The sequence below is a fragment of the Carettochelys insculpta genome, chromosome 1 (genome assembly GCF_033958435.1).
Source record: "Carettochelys insculpta isolate YL-2023 chromosome 1, ASM3395843v1, whole genome shotgun sequence".
Taxonomy (NCBI): domain Eukaryota; kingdom Metazoa; phylum Chordata; order Testudines; family Carettochelyidae; genus Carettochelys; species Carettochelys insculpta.
Genome location: NC_134137.1, coordinates 205219474 through 205235944, shown reverse-complemented (window position 1 = coordinate 205235944; position 16471 = coordinate 205219474). Strand labels below are relative to the sequence as shown.

General features: G+C 39.5%; 1 protein-coding gene across 5 annotated transcripts in view; it reads right to left on the bottom strand.

The window, feature by feature from the left end:
• Positions 1–16471, bottom strand: part of DCAF6 (DDB1 and CUL4 associated factor 6) — a 159582-nt gene that overhangs the window by 104546 nt on the left and 38565 nt on the right. For all 5 annotated transcript variants that reach the window (XM_074998250.1, XM_074998279.1, XM_074998260.1 and 2 more), the window contains exons 3-6: positions 12310–12402; positions 4553–4738; positions 2317–2430; positions 1185–1320 (exon numbers count right to left, since the gene is read on the bottom strand). In XM_074998250.1, coding sequence (XP_074854351.1) covers positions 1185–1320; positions 2317–2430; positions 4553–4738; positions 12310–12402 — 529 coding nt within the window. The remainder of the gene's footprint in view (positions 1–1184; positions 1321–2316; positions 2431–4552; positions 4739–12309; positions 12403–16471) is intronic.

Genomic DNA, 16471 nt, shown 5'->3' with positions numbered 1-16471 from the left:
CTGCTCCAGATCAAAAAGGGTTTTTCCTGCACCAGAATGGAGCGCTACAGTCCTCCCACTCTTCAATCACCTTGAGGGGGATGGCTCAGCATCCCGACACTGACCTCTTCTGAGCTACAGCAGAAAGTTATTCACTCGCTCTCCAGCTGCACAAGAGGGACAAACATTTTTTCCAACAAACAAGCCAACAGCCCCCACCACAGAGCGATTGATTTTGCTGTACATTAGCTATTTTTTCGACACTTTGTGACAACTTTAGGCAACTATTTAAGAGTAGTTTTTCATCTCAAGGCTACTAGTATGTCACCTAAAGTGACAACTACTGAGAAATTAAATATTTGCTATGAGTCTAAAATTCACGTGATTCCTTTTAGCAAGGAACAAAATCCTCTAACGAAGCAAAACCACACACACATAGTGACATGGATGCATTTAATCTGCTTGTCACTCAGGTGGTTCCTGCCCTCATCTTTACTAGAGAAATTTAGCGTGCACAATCCAATGTGGGTTATTTTTGCAAAAAAATTACTTTAATTAAGACAGCATTGCATACTGGAAGCAGTAGTTTCTGTGGTCTACATGTTCCAAAAGAGCCCCAGGAGACATAGAATTCCATGTACAGGTTGAACCACTCTAATCTAGCATTGTCTCAGTTTGGCAACACCTGTAATCCAACATGATTTTAACTAGCTGAACAACCATTTATCATGGGTGTGTCCAAGTTTCCCGTGGTCCCACAAAGTTTGTTTACAGCCACCAGTCCTTGCTCTCAGCGTTGTGTGCTGTTATATAGTTGTAACTTACACCTAAATGTCTTCTAAGAGTCACTAAGGAGTGGAAATGTTTGTAATGCTGCTGGATAATATTGATGCTCCCATGGTCCTGCAAATTCCTTTACTCAGCACGGTCAGGTCCCAAGGGTACTATGCTAGAGACGGTCAACCTGTACTGCATTTGACTAGTGGCAAAGTTCTTTGGATGCCTTAACAACATTATTCACTGTTTACTTGCAAATAAACTTTCCAAGTCTTTCTCTGGAGGCTTTATTGAATTTTTAGTAATATCCAACATACAATCTTTTTTTAAAAAGCCCAGATCTTACACAAAAACTAAATTTACATCATAAGCCAGATAAACTAGAACTGTTTGCTGCTAGCAAAGCTTACTCAATTTTTATTTCCCACCTGTTGCTCTTGTGCCAAGCATTCGCCGGTCATATATTCTTACTGAACTATCAGAACAGCCCACAGCAAGATAATATGGTATTGGAGGACAGATAGCTACAGAAGTGGCAGCACGTCGGCAGTTTATTAAGATATCCTGAAATAAAACAAAGATACTACACTTAAAAATAGCTCCTGAGCACCCAAAGTAGATTATTACTTAAATAAGATGCAGCCCTACTAGTCAATGTGCTGCAATCCTGTTTTTAAGAAGGAACAGGATCTGACTGTCTATAGATAAGGAAGAGTTACTGCAATGGACGAAGGTGATAAGAGAACTAAAAATAGCATTATATCAATGTTAAAAAAAAAAACTAAAGGTAAAAGTAGAGATGGATAACAAATGCTTGGATTTTTTTTAAACATAAAAAAATCAGGATGTGGATAGAAAGAACTGCAAATAGGCCAACAGTGTCTAAGCTAATTCAAAAGGATTAGCATAGATTTGGTTTACGGGCAGATAATTGGATAGGAGAATGTTATATAGTAAGAGTAATGTAACAAGATTGGGGCTAAAAATAATCAAAGCCTAATAACATAGAACACAATGCAGAAGACAGAACAGAAGAGAAACAGATAATACAAGGATAATAATAAACAAACAAAATATTTAACACAGTTTATGAGGAGAGGGAGAATTTTTATCCAAATCAATACCAAAAGCTTTCTGGAATGCAAACACCATGGATGAAATTAATACCATCCAGGGAAATGCACCAGTGATTAATTTGATGTAATATATTCACAATCTCACCTTCTTTTATAAAAGACTGCTTAACAGTGAAGAGTTGCAGCTGAGCGTGCATTAGAAAACTCAATTTACATCACTACCTCAAAAACGCACACAAGAAAAAAAAATAACCATAAGAGTCTCAAGGTTGGAAGGTTAGGCAGACGACCTACCAAGTTTGAACAAACCAAACCAGAGGTTCATAAATGCACCTCAGATGTCCAGAGTCCAAACAGCACTATGTCCTGCCTCATCTCATTGGGGCACTCAGCTACCACCTCAGAAGCCTTATTAGGATTCAGATTCTACGTAGTAAGACTATCACCCTATATTTGTCATCTGATTGAAATGTTTGGTTCTTACATCTTTACAATCTTCTTTTGTGCAACTTGTTTTGATTCGAGTATCAAACCACCTGACAGTGCCATCCTCACCGCAAGAGAGGAAAGTATAGGGGTCATTTGGTACCGTCATAATCTGCAATGAAAAAAATCATTATGAATATTCCAAGAAACAATATAATTTTTGAAACAAACCCTTTAATATTAGTGAGCAATAAGAGAGAGTCTTAATTCCACTCAAGAGTTTTTTGAAAATAATCAAAAATGAAGGACACTTAGTCATTAAAACAACCTGACAGATAATCCTGAAGCACATGAAACAAGCAATTAAATCCCATGAACAATTCCATTGTCTATTGCGTAAATGTGGCACAAACTTGATATTTTCAGTAATTAGATACATAATTGTAATCTAAAGTGATAATGCAAGATAAGTTAATTTTGTTTTCTATTATGCAACAAGACAACACTTTAGCAACAAAATTCCTCAGTAGTCTTAAAATCCATTCTGATAGAAATCACAGGAAAATACTCATCAACACAGTTCTTCCAATCATGTTGCTTCTTCTATGCAACTGAATAATGCACTGAAATCTATTATTGTTCCCAATCTTCCAATGCACTATTCAATAGGTTCTTCACCATCGGTGAATTACTTTATTATGCCGCATTTCTGATTTCAGAAAAGCTATCAACTCCTACAAACATGGCAGCGATAGTGCCACGTGTTCCAAATTAGGGTGCTCCCAGAAAAACTAATTGAAGGCACACATTTGTTTAACAAATCATTCCATAAAATAAATAGAACAAGAAGTGCTAAGCACTTCACAGCAGAACACCTAGGATGGGTGAAGGCAAATAAACTGTGACATTACCGAATACTACATTTCTTTTATATACAAGAGAATTCTTAGAAGTATCTTGATGAAAATGCCAAGATCTTTCATCTGAACATGTGTCTGTCACCAATATATTTGCAGGAATTTATAAAGATCCTAAAATCAGGAATATGGTATAATATAGCAATTAACTCACCAAAGCAGAACAAAACTGATTTTTTTACACTCTCACTTTTTATAAACTAGCTTGTTAGTTTTTGGTAACATTTACTGAGCAAAGATTTATAGGATTATGTTCATCTTATACTCACATTGTTAATGGAGTAAAGCTGTACAAATAAAAAGTTTCAGATCTGATGAAACTCTATACCCTCTGAATCATCATTTTTTTCCCTTCATAATGTTCATTATATAAAGTAGTAGTAATGCCTGTTGTGCCAAATTATACTTAGATAAACTGGCCTTTTGTCAAATGATCGACCAAAACTGAGTTTTTCATTAAATAACTGTAAGAATTGTTTTGTATGCTTTTATGCTATAAAACTAATATTTTATATTATATTCAACTTAGTAAAGAGTTTGTTTCTTTCCCTTCAATAACAAATTATATGTAAACTACCTATCCCCTCCAGTATATAGGTAAACAAACTCTATTCTCACAAAGAGATAGCTGTGTTATTCTGTATCTTCACAAAACAAAAAAGCAGTCATGTAGCTCTATTATGTATCAGTTGCTATCTGCTATTATGTTCCGCAGGGAAAGTACTTTTAACAATACAGCAAAAGCCAGGTTATACAAAATTTGGATAACAGCCATGTTCAATTAACTGGCACCTACTCCACCAGTGGCTGGTGCTGGTTAATTGAGCCTGTGCTCATTGGGCTGGCAGCAGTGGCAGTAGAGCCAGGGGCTGGCTGCTGTGCTGAGGCCAGCAGTGGTGGAGCCAGGAGCCACCTACCCAGCGGGCCAGTTCCTCAGTTGGCAGCAGCAGAAGCTGAGTTGTGGACTGGCTGTTATGCAGGGGACAATGGCAGCAGGGTCTGAGACTGGAGGCAGCAGGGCCATCTGCCATGCTGGGGCCTGGGCCAGCTATACAGATCTCAGTTGCAGCAGAAGGAGTGCAGCAACAGCCCTACTCCACTACCTCATACATCTGATTGTCTGGCTCCCCTGGGGAATTGGGGATGCTGGATATTTGAGATTTTATTGAACTTTACAATTATTTCTTTACTAAAGGATGTGACATAAGAAATACCCCTGAAAGTTAAAAATCAAAGGAAAACTAAATTAAACAATTGCGAAGCACCAAAATGAAGTTGTCACTTTTAGACTAAAATCCTAGCTAGTATCAACACCAACATCTATTTTTCCAGTCTTAAATAAACCTTGTGCTGTCACACTTAGATGATATACAATACCTCATACGTAGTTCCATAGTGGCACGTAAATTGGCATTGTCTGTTGGTCTCAGCATCTTGCTCAACATTAGTATAAAAAATTACTCCATCTCCAGAACAAGACACAATCTGCTTGTCATTGGTGCAGGGTAAGAACTTTGCACTAAAAATATTTGCCCTGTGTCCCGAACGAATAGTTGTTAAAACCTAGAAGCAAACAAGAAAGGCTTAACATTTTCAAAATAAATATCAACACATGGAAAATTTTTTAAAAACTATTTCAATAATCCCAAAGTTCTGGAGTATAGGGTGCTAGTAACATACATAGTCTGTTACCCACAGAACAATGAAAATGCTGTGAAAAAGAAATGGATTGGGAGATAACATGGAGACAACAGGAATATGCAAGTTCACTCACACTCTCAAAATGGTCTTCAAACTGAAAGAGCTGGAAGACCACTGCTCTAAAAGTGTTTTTTGAAAGAGACTCAACCTATATTTTTAAGATTCTGATTCTTGGATATTAAGGCTCCTGGAGCACAAAGCAGCAGCATTACATGAAATGGTAATGGACCACAAAACAGCTGGAAAGACCAAAACAGCAAAAAAACCTAATATGAGCACACTATTTACTCATTAAATGCACTGTCCTAAAACTCACATAATAAACAAGCAAACTCAATAATCTGAGGCTATTCTCCATTCTCTAACAGCTCCTCTTCTATAACTATCACACCTCTGCTACAATACTCTTCCCAAAGAGGGAAGGTAGCCTCACTTTATTCTGCTCCCCATCCCTTATTGCAGGAATGGGTAACCTATAATCCATGGGCTGGATGCAGCCAGTAGCTTGCCTTGATACGGGCCATGAAGCTTGGGGCCCCTCTCCTGCATGGCTGGAGTCCCAGGACTAGCTCGCCCCACTGCAAGGTGAGACCTCTAACTCTGAAGAACGGATCAAGACAAGCTACTGGCCACATCCAACCTGAGAGTTCTGCCTATCAGGGAAAGTAGATGGCTCTACATGGAATGGCACTACAGGAAAGCTCTGTCCTCTGTGCAGACTTGCAGACTCTAGCCCCATAGCTTCCACTGGCCAAGAACTGCAGCCAATGGGAGCAGGGGAGTTGGGGTGGGGGAGGCAGTGTAAAGCAGCACAGAGCCACTTGTGGTTCCCCCACCCCCAGAGCTGTGCCAGGTAGGCACCCCACACCTCCACCATGCTCTGGCACCTCCACCCCAGCCCACTCCCCGATAGTTCCCTCACACACAATGAATCCCTCATTTTTAAACCTACGCAGAGGCTGGAGACCCCCAGAAGAGTTAATCTAAAGCTACAGGGAAGCCCTGAGACTTGGCAACCCTCCCTGTGGGCTCGAGTGTGAGGAGAACTCTAGTGCCCTGTGATGCATGAGAAAGTGAGTGTCTCACTTTCTTCTCCCCTGCTTATCAGTTGGAGGCCATGTTTGTAAAGTGTTTGTCGGGGGAAGGTCAGTCTCTTTGTTTCCCTTCTCAGCTGCACGTGTCCCCAAACTGTTTTTGCAGTAGCCCCCTGACCCAAAAATGGTTCTCCATCCCAGGCTTGTCGTCTCATATGCTCTACCCTTCACCACAGCACAACCACAGCATCGTAGAATTCTGGGGCTGGAAGGGACCTCAGGAGGTCATCTAGTCCAGCCCCCTGCCCAAAGCAGGATGAACCCCAACTAAATCAACTCAGTCATGCTATGTCAAGATGGGATTTAAAAACCTTTAAGAATGGAGATTCCACCACCTCTCTCAGTAACACATTCTAGTGCTTCAACACCCTCCTGGTGAAATAGCTTTTCCTAATATCCAACCTACACCTCTCCCTCTGTAACTTCAGATCATTGCTCCTTTTTCTATCATCTGTCACCACTGAGAATAGTCTCTCTCCATCCTCTTTAGAGCCCCCTTTAAGGAAGTTGAAGGCTGCTATCAAATTGCCCCTCAGTCTTCTCTTCTGCAAACTAATAAGCCCAAATGTCTCAGCCTCTCTTCATAGGTCATGGGCTCCAAGTCCTTAATCATTTGCGTTGCCCTCCGCTGAACCCCTTCCAATGCATCCAGATCCTTTGTATACTAAGGGGCTCAGAACTGGATACAATACTCCAGATGTGGCCTCACCAGTGCCAAGTAGAGGGGAATAACAACTACTTCTCTAGATCTGCGGAAATGCTTCTCCTAATGCACCACAAAATGCTGTTAGCTTTCTTGGCTACAAGGGCACACTGTTGACTCATACCAAGCCTCTCATCCACAGTAATCCCCAGGTCCTTTTCTGATGCACTGCTACTTAGCCAGTCGGTTCCCAGCCTGTAACAGTGCTTGGGGTTCTTCTGTCGCAAGTGCAGGACTCTGCACTTGTCCTTGTTGAACCTCATCAGATTTCTTTGGGCCCAATCTTCCAATTTGTCTAGGTCACCCTGGACCCTATCCCTACCATCCAATGTATCTACCTGACCCCTTAACTTAGCGTCATCGGCTAATTTGCTGAGGGTGCAATCCATCCACTCATCCAGGTCATTAATAAAAATGTTGAACAATATTGGCCCTAGAACCGATACCTGGGGCACTCCACTTGAAACCAGACACTGAGCCATTGACCACTACCTGCTGGGCCCGTCCATCAAGCCAGCTTTCTATCCAGCTTACAGTCTGTGTATCCGATCCATATTTCCTTAATTTATGGGAAAGAATGTTGTGGGAGACTGCAGCAAAAGCTTTACTGAAGTCAAGATATCTCACATCCACTGACTTCCTCATGTCCACAGAGCCACTTACTACATCACAGAAGCTAATCAGGTTGGTGAGGCAGGATTTTCCCTTGGTGAATAAATGTCGATTACTTTTGGTCACTTTCCCCACTTCCAAGTGCTCCAAAATGGATTCCTTGAAGATCTCCTCCACGATTTTTCTGGGGACTGAGGTAAGACTGACCAATCTATAGTTCCCTGGATGTCCTCCTTTCCTTTTTTAGAGACAGGCACTACATTGGTCTTTTTCCAAATCATCGAGGACCTCTCCCGATCTCCACGAGTTTTCAAAAGATAATAGCCTAAAGCACTACAATGACACCTGCCAATTCCCTCGGTACTCTTGGAAGCATTAAATCCAGACCCATGGATCTGTGTGCATCTAGCATTTTAAAATAGATCTTAACCTGTTCTTTACCTACTGAGTGCTGCCCATACTGGATTGCCTAGTGCCGTACTCAGGGAGCTGAATTTGTCCATGAAGACCAAGGCCAAAAAAAAAACAAAAAACGAACCACTCAGCCTTTCCCACATCATCTGTCCCTAGATTACCTCCCTCATCCAGTAATGGCCCCACACCCTCCCTGACAACCCTCTTATTGTTTACCTGCCTGTTAACAGCCTCACACCCTCCCTGATAACCCTTCTTGTTGCCCTTCACATTCCTTGCCAGCTGCAATTCCAGTTGTGCTTCTGCTTTCCTGATTACCTCCTGGCATTCTCCAGTCATACATTTATGCTCCTCCTCAGTCATCTGTCCAAGTTGCCACTTCTTATATGCATCCTTTTTGAGTTTAAGCTCACCAAGGATTTCCCTCCTAAGCCAAGCTGGTTGCCTACCACATTTGTTTCACTTACTGCACATCAGGATGGATTGTTCCTGTGCCTTCAATAAGGCATCTTAAAAATATTGCCAGTTCTCCTGAACCCGTCCCCTTCCTATTAGCTTCCCAGGGGATCCTGCCCATCAGTTCTCTCAGGGAGTCAAAGTCTACTCCTCTGAAATCAAGGGTCCTCCTTTTGTCAGAACCCTGAAGTCTATCATCTCATGATCAGTGCAGCCCAGGTTGCCGACCACTTCTATTTCTCCTCCTAATTCTTTCCTGTTTGAGAGCTGTAGATCAAGATGCGCATGGCCCCTGGTCAGTTCCTTCAACATTTGTACCAGGAAGTTATCCCCAACGTTCTCCACAAACTTCCTGGATTGTCAGTGTGCTGCTGTATTCATCTCCCAGCAAATGTCTGGGTGATTAAAGTCTCCTATGAGAACGAGGGCCTGTGATTTGGAAGCTTCTCTTAGTTGTCTGAAGACAATCCTCATCTACTTGATCTAGTGGCCCATAGCACACACCAACCACAACATCACCTCTGTTGCTTCTGCTTCTCAGCTTATCCCAAACCTTGAGTGAGTGAGTGAGTGGTAAAAAATATACATAAAAGGTTAGCTGGTGAGAACTAGAAGCCTAAGTCTTACCTATAATAGCCATATTACTAACTTAAACCAGTTAAACCTTTGTTTACATCCATTTAGATTAAATATTTCCACACAAGTTATTGGTACTAGTTTCACTAGATCAATTTTTAAATAGACTTAGATAAACCAATACATTTTACTATTATACAGAAAATATTAATCTTCCACCTAAAACAGAAGAGTGGTTTTAAACACACATACATATCTTATAAATAAAAATGCCACCATCAATTTGAAATACAGACAACTTCAAACACTAAATTTTAAAAACCGTTTCAGGTACACCACACCTAACCGCAAATCCCTCTGGTGGCTTTTGTGGTATTATGATATTTTCTTATTGGGGAACAGGGAACCCAAACAACACCACCACTCAGTTACTTTGGAAAAGGCCCACACAAATAGGAGAAAACAGTAACATTGGCTGTATACAATGTAAACCAAAACCAGAGAAAAGTAATTCCTCTGATCTTACAGTCACAAGAAACTCAGGTGACAGCAACGAAGGGTCCTGTGGCACCTTACAGACTAACAGAAAAGTTCTGAGCATGAGCTTTCGTGAGCACAGACTCACTTCATCAGATGCTGGTCATGGAAATGGAAGTCTAAATGGATTTCCATGACCAGCATGTGATGAAGTGAGTCTGTGCTCACGAAAGCTCATGCTCAAAACTTTTCCATTAGTCTATAAGGTGTCACAGGACCCTTCGTTGCTGTTACAGATCCAGACTAACATGGCTACCCCTCCGATAAGAAACTCAGGTGTTGATTGTAGCAATAATAAATACAAAAATTACATCCAGAAGACCAGAGAATACATTTTTTACGCTGACTGACCTTTATGTGTAAATATACAAAGTATGACTGTCAAAAAAATCAAAACTAATCATAATTAATCAAGTTGAATAGAGTACAATTTATTTAAAATGTTTTCTACATTTTCAACAATATTAATTTCTATTACAAAGAATACAAAAACACACATATCCCACTTTATGTTTTTGATTACAAATATTCGTACTGGAAAAAAAAAACCCACTATTTCAATTCCCCCATTACAAATACTGCCGTTCAATCTGTACCATGAATGTTGAACTTACAAATTTAAATTATGTACAAAAAAAACCTGCATTCAAAAATAAAACACTGCAAAAGTTTAGAGCCTACAAGTCATTTGGTACTACATTTTGTTCAGCCTATCAGACAAACAAGCTTGTTTACATTTGTAGGATAGAGTAAACTCTTTCATATCTGCCAATCCCAGGACCAGGAAGTATTCAAATATTGTGGATAATAGAGCTATACCTAGCAATACATACCACTAAAGAAATACAAGATTAAATATTAAGAAACAAAACTAAAAATGTATGCAGAGTACTTTATTTAGCAACAGTAGTATTGTACACTGTAAACTTATACTGTATTTGCTGTATTTATTTCTATTTACTTTCACTATACTGCACTTATGGAAAAGGTAACTAGAATTCACTTATGATTAAAATGCCAGTTATTTGAGAGTTACTGATTATAGAATGCCAGATATGAAAGAGTTTACTGTATTATGCTGTCTGTTACTGGTTTAAAATTCTTGAACTTTGGCATGAGTGATGTATCTATCTTTAGAAAATTCACTTTGGTGCCTTCTTTGAGTTCTGTCAGTTCTGCAGTGAAACTGTTCTTAAAATGAACACCACATGCTAGATCATCATCTAAGACTGCGATAACATGAAATATATGGCAGAATGTGGGTAAAACACAGAGCAGAAGATGTACAATTCTTTCCGCAGGAGTTCAGCCACAAATTTATTAATACCTCCCCTCCCCCGTTTTTTTGGTTTTTTTTGTTTTTGTTTTTTTTAAAAACAGTCATCAACTTGAAATCATATCCTCTACAATGGTGTCCAAAGTACGAAGGGGCATACAAATGTTGAGCATATCTGTCACAGAAATATCTTGTAACAAGAGCTACTGAAGTCAATATACTTGAAAATGCAGAAAAACATCCAAATATTTAATATGTGTCACTTGGGATTGTATTATTTAATAGTGTGACTAAAACTGTGATTACTCGCAATTAATTTTTAAAATTGTGATTAATTTTTGAGAGAAGACTGGGCTGAGCAAGAATACTGCCATGGTAGGAACAAACCCAGAGACTGACAAGTGCCACAGAGAGTATCTGTTCTGAAAAACAGCCAAAGTCCTTCACAGAGGAGATGTAGTCATAAGATACAAGAATTTTGGTACAGTGGAAAAGCTATTCCACGAACTTATCAAGGTCATTGAACTATAACTCCTCTAATGAGCCACAGATGAATTTAGCTGTTCCTAGTTCAATACTGCACAAACATCTTCTCATTTCTATAGCATATAATGTGGTGTAATTTTGAATATATCTTTATTTTAATTTACAGCACCCCATAGTTTGAAGGAACTAACCCATTTAATATCTTTCATCCAAAACACCAAAAAGGCACCAGCCACAAATATTTTAAAGTACCTTTATAGTTGCACTTTAGATATATACTAAGTTTCCAGACTTAAGGAAATTCATAACATAATCAGTAAGTCAGAAAAAAAAAAGACAAGACTGTACAAATGTTTGGTTCTAATTCCCTCCAATTATTCTCAAAGCCAGAAAAGCAGCCAACTTCCATCTCAGTGAATTTCACAGTTTAACCTTTGTCATCTTTCATTTTAATACAGAAAATGAGGGTCCTGGAGACTAAAGATTTCAACCTGCAGTGCTCCACCTTCATGTGAACACCACCATATTCTATGCTGAGACACACGTTTAAACTATATTACTTATAAAGTCCAAAATAATTTGGAAACTGCCTACTTCATGGTAATTCTTACTTGTGACACTGCCATAGTTGTGATCAGCGGGGTCATTAATACCAACAATTTCTATGTGTAAAAAGCAGAGGGCTGGTTCAAGAAGTTGAACTCTATTCCCAGCTAGAGCCAAAGAAGTCCAGATTTTTCAAACCTTTAGAGCATAACAAAGAGCTTTTGCCTTACCTACAATTTTAAGGAAATAAGTGGATAAAAGCAGAAGAGATGGTACCTGTGGATTAGCATTTGTACTCTCTCATGTAGAAACGATCCATACTGCACTATAATAAATATTATGTATATTTTAATGTTGTACGTGTTAATTATGTAACCAAAATTAGTACTAGACATAAGTGTGGTAAACCAAGCTGAAACAGGACAGTCTCCTTGGGCCATGCTTCCATGATTACAGATGCAATCAACTCCATTTTATGCATGACTCTTAATAAGTTGTTCGTGTGTTAGGTAGCTATGCAATGCTTTCCACCTATAAATTGTAGTAGATCCTTAAAACAAGGGCAGACAGATTTTGAGAAATATATAGCAAGAATAATATATCACCATCATCAACCACCATGGGCTTAGTGCCTGTTGGTGTTTGATGCCTCGCTCACTATTTCTTTTCAACTGTTCTTCACAATTACTGTATATTACTAGTAAAATATTGACTATCCAGAAAGTAAACTTACCTTTCTGCTATAGGGATTGCTAATTACCAGGTTGGTGTCATCTGAACCTGACAAAATATATTCTCCTGTATCATTCCAGCAAATTGTATTCACCTGTTTGAAATATTTAAACAGAAAATTAATTGGTTTAAGAGAAATATTTAAAAAAAAATAGCCAAGAAATAACTCCAAAACACACAGGGATGATTAAATAGCTTTAGAAACATGATTTTCTCTACTTCGCCTCACCTTGCACACATACATTTTCTATGGTTATCCACCTACAAATGAAGGTGATGGATTTGCAAATAAAAATCTTATTAAATGTTCATGTATGTGTTGAGAATCTGATTTGCATGTGCATTTTCAAGTGAAAGGAAAGTATATAGCGGATTCAGGTCCAAATTTGCCTTCGGAGTGAAGCTAGGCAAAGCCAAGCATCTACTGGGGGCAGGGGGGAAAAACAGGCTTGTGATGGTATATTTCATATTGTTTATGGAAATATACTCAGGAATATGAATATGCCTAAATTGAACATGCTTATGTAAATATTGCACATAACCTATCATTGGAAAGCTTGTAATCTCCCAAATATATATATTCTATTTATATGCATTTACCATGACTGTATATGAAATTAAGAATATTGGTTATAGGTTTATTATCAGTGTGTTCATGTTGAGAAAAGCCCATTTCTAGCCCATCACATACAACAATGAATAGGACAGACACAGAGGCAATACCTCATTAACAAGAGACAACTGAGTGTGGGAGAACTGTTTCCCTGCAGATGTGCTACAAAGACGTGTCTATGTCCCCTCATGCTGGAATCAATCTTGAACTTTCTATTTTTCCTGCAGTGGTGTTAGGGACTCAAAATCTTCCTGCCCTGGGGAAACTCTACATAAGACAAGGGATGTAAACAATGGATTGTCTTTAGCTGGCTTTACAGACTGCCTCCCCATCCCAAGATGACACATGAAAACACCTGGAAACAAACAAGACTATAATGAGAGGGGAACTGCTGGACTAGATCAGAAGAGACATCTCTGGCCCAAGAAGGACTTTACCTGAAATAAGGACTAGGGTGACAAATTTATGAATTGTAACAAGTGTCTTTACTGTATTAGGTTTAGCTGGCATGTTTTGGTTTGCTTTGCTTAATAACTTACTTTGATCTGTCTGATACCACTTAAAACAACTCAAATCCTACTTTTTACAGTTAAAGTCACCTTAATTTATTATTAAATCCAGTGTAAAAATCTGTTACCTCAGGGGAAGATGGAACAATTGCTACGCATCTGTATCTTTCATTGATAGACGGGGTGAACAAATTATGAGCTTACACTGTATGAAATATTTACTTGCAGCAAGATAAATCTATCTGGGGTTTTGGTCCCACTGGGGCTGTGTTAACTCCCTGTGACTGAGCCTTCCCTGGGCTGGGTATACCTCACTGTCTGTACTGCTCTGCTGTGGGCTGTGATCCCAATTCTATATCATTGCTGAGAGAGACCAGAAATTTTGGCTCAGCAGGACAGGACACTGGGGTGCCCAAAGGGCAGATAGATGGGCTCAGGGGTAATTTCAACACATTAAGTGATAGTCTCCAGGGGAATCTCAGTGACTGAACCCATCATGAAGCCTGTAGTATATTACTGAGAACAATTGTTACACAAAGCCCAAGAAATTAGCCTTTTACCTGTATTCTTATCATAACAAAACTGAAAATTAATGTAAAAAGTCTCCACACAGACAATATCAAAAAGTCTGTATTACCACAGACGTTTAAAATATATTCCAGCAGTTGATACTTTGAAGATAATAGTTACATACAGGTGCTCAGATAACTGGAAAATTGGTACAGTACTTAAAATTTAGCAATCGACTAAATTCAGTTGTCTTTCATAAAAATAATCGTTTGGCTAATAAAGAGCATTCCAGGTTTTGGAACCCTTCACACACACATCTTTCTAGACTCTGAATTGCTTGCTTTGTCCCCTGAAGATAGCATCCCAGGTATCCCTTCAGATAAAGTAAGCCTTCTGCTGGAGTTTCCTGTAGCTATAGTTTTACATATGTTGGTGTTTTAGTCCACAGAATAAGTTCTCATTATTTAGCAGAATGGACTGCCCCAAAATATAGTGTTCTGAATTTGGGGTCATAAAGTTCTCACTATTGCACTTTCAAAACACACACACACACACACACACACTACCACGCCTTCTCAGAGCCCTGGTGAAAAGTCCATATTGTACTGAAGAAAGCCTTCCAGGTCTTTTCTATGAGAAGACCATGAGAACGCTCTCCCAGTAGGGCAAGAAATCAGGTTGAGATCACTTTCCATTTTAACTTTTTCCTTTTACAAAACCCCAGCATTATCAAGACTCCTTTCTGCTTTCTAGGCTCTCAGAAGATATTTAGGAGTACATTAGAGCTAAACAACAGCACAGAACAGAGCCATGACTGGTGGCTGTAAACAAACAATGGGACTATGGGAAACTTGGCTATACCCAAGATAAATGGGCATCTGGATAACTAAAATCATGCTGGACCACAGATTTTAGTGAATCAGAGTGTTGGATTAGACAGGCTTAACCTGTACATCTGAAACTGGCAAAAATATAATGAAATAACCATATGATCCAGGTTATTATTTCTCTGCTTGATAGCTGACATTTCTTAGTTCAGATATATGGCCTGAAAAATTTGTGGCATATTCAACAGAATGGATGATCCCAATATTCATCTGGACTGCTGCAGGGTGGGTACTGTGAGGCCCTGAGCCTCTCATGCTGGAGTCAGGTGCTATCACCTTTGCTGATCAACATCCACAAAAGGCACCTACCTTAATTCCAATGTGCAAGCAGTCATTTATGCAGCTGATCTTTGCATTGCTACCCAAACAAAAAGATGTGAGGACACATCATATTTATTCTGATCACCTAATTATATTTGGAAATAGTACCATATGTGATCCCTGAGTGCTAAATCTTGCAAGACACAAGAACTTCCCCTTGAAGCAACATCCAGCTAAGAAAAAACTCCAGATATGGTGGGAAGGTATAATCTGTGATCACTATAAATAGCTGGGTATTTGTAGGTTTCACACTAAAGTGAACACTGATAGTCAAAGAGAATATCAAAATGCTCAAAATTAAATTAAATCCAAGGGATCATATTTTCCACAAACTTGCTAACACAAAAGAGGGAGCTGATGCCAAAACATTCTGACCAATCAGACACTGTGCTAGTTAACTGCATAGTACTTTGCTCCCATATGATCACATGCAATTTCCTTGCCTTTGATATTTGAAGGAATGGGACACATCCTACTTAATTTGCTTCATCAACTGGTCTTGCTAGTGACCGGTAACCCCACCTTTTTCTCACTCCTTCTTCCTTCTCTTCCACTTCTTCCCTGCTATAGGAACCCTGGAGTCCATTTGTCTACTCCAATCATCTGAAGAAGAGGGTCTTTCCCACAAAAGCTCATGACCCAAAAATTTGTTTCTAAGGTGCCACAGGATTGCTTCTTATTAGGGAAGAAGATAGTGCTGATGAATAGATAGAGAGAGAATGAAGACATCAGTAGTGATGTTTCTGATGCTAGCAGCCCAAATCAACAAAGCAAGAAAACTTCAGTCAGTCATTCTCTTCAGCTCACGCCATGACCACACTGGTTCATTTATTCATCAGTTTCAGACTAGACAAATATAATGTTTTCTGCCTGGGCCCGATAGGTTATGAAGAAACCACTTAATTATGATAAGCATAAGCTAGTGCTCCACAACTTACACTTCTTGATTTTGCTACCAGTGATTTGCAAGGTATAAACCCTTTATGCCACAGACCAAATATTATCATCACAGATCAGTACTTCTTCCAACACTTGGGATTAACTATCACAATGTATTTATCACAGGGAAAAATCTTCTAAACAACTGGCCAAATCTCCATACTACCACAACACAGGGAAGGCTCATGATCTGGATCCAACCCATGGCTTGCCTGGATCCAGCCCCGGCCTCCTGTAGGATGGGTGCTGGGGAGCCCTGAGCCCAGCAGGCCTGAGTCAGGCAATTCGGGGCTGGATGCGGCCCAAGGGCTTTGCCTGGTGAGGGGAGGAAGCAGCTCCACCTGTTGCCGCTGCTGTCCATTCCACAACCCCACTTCTTTTTGG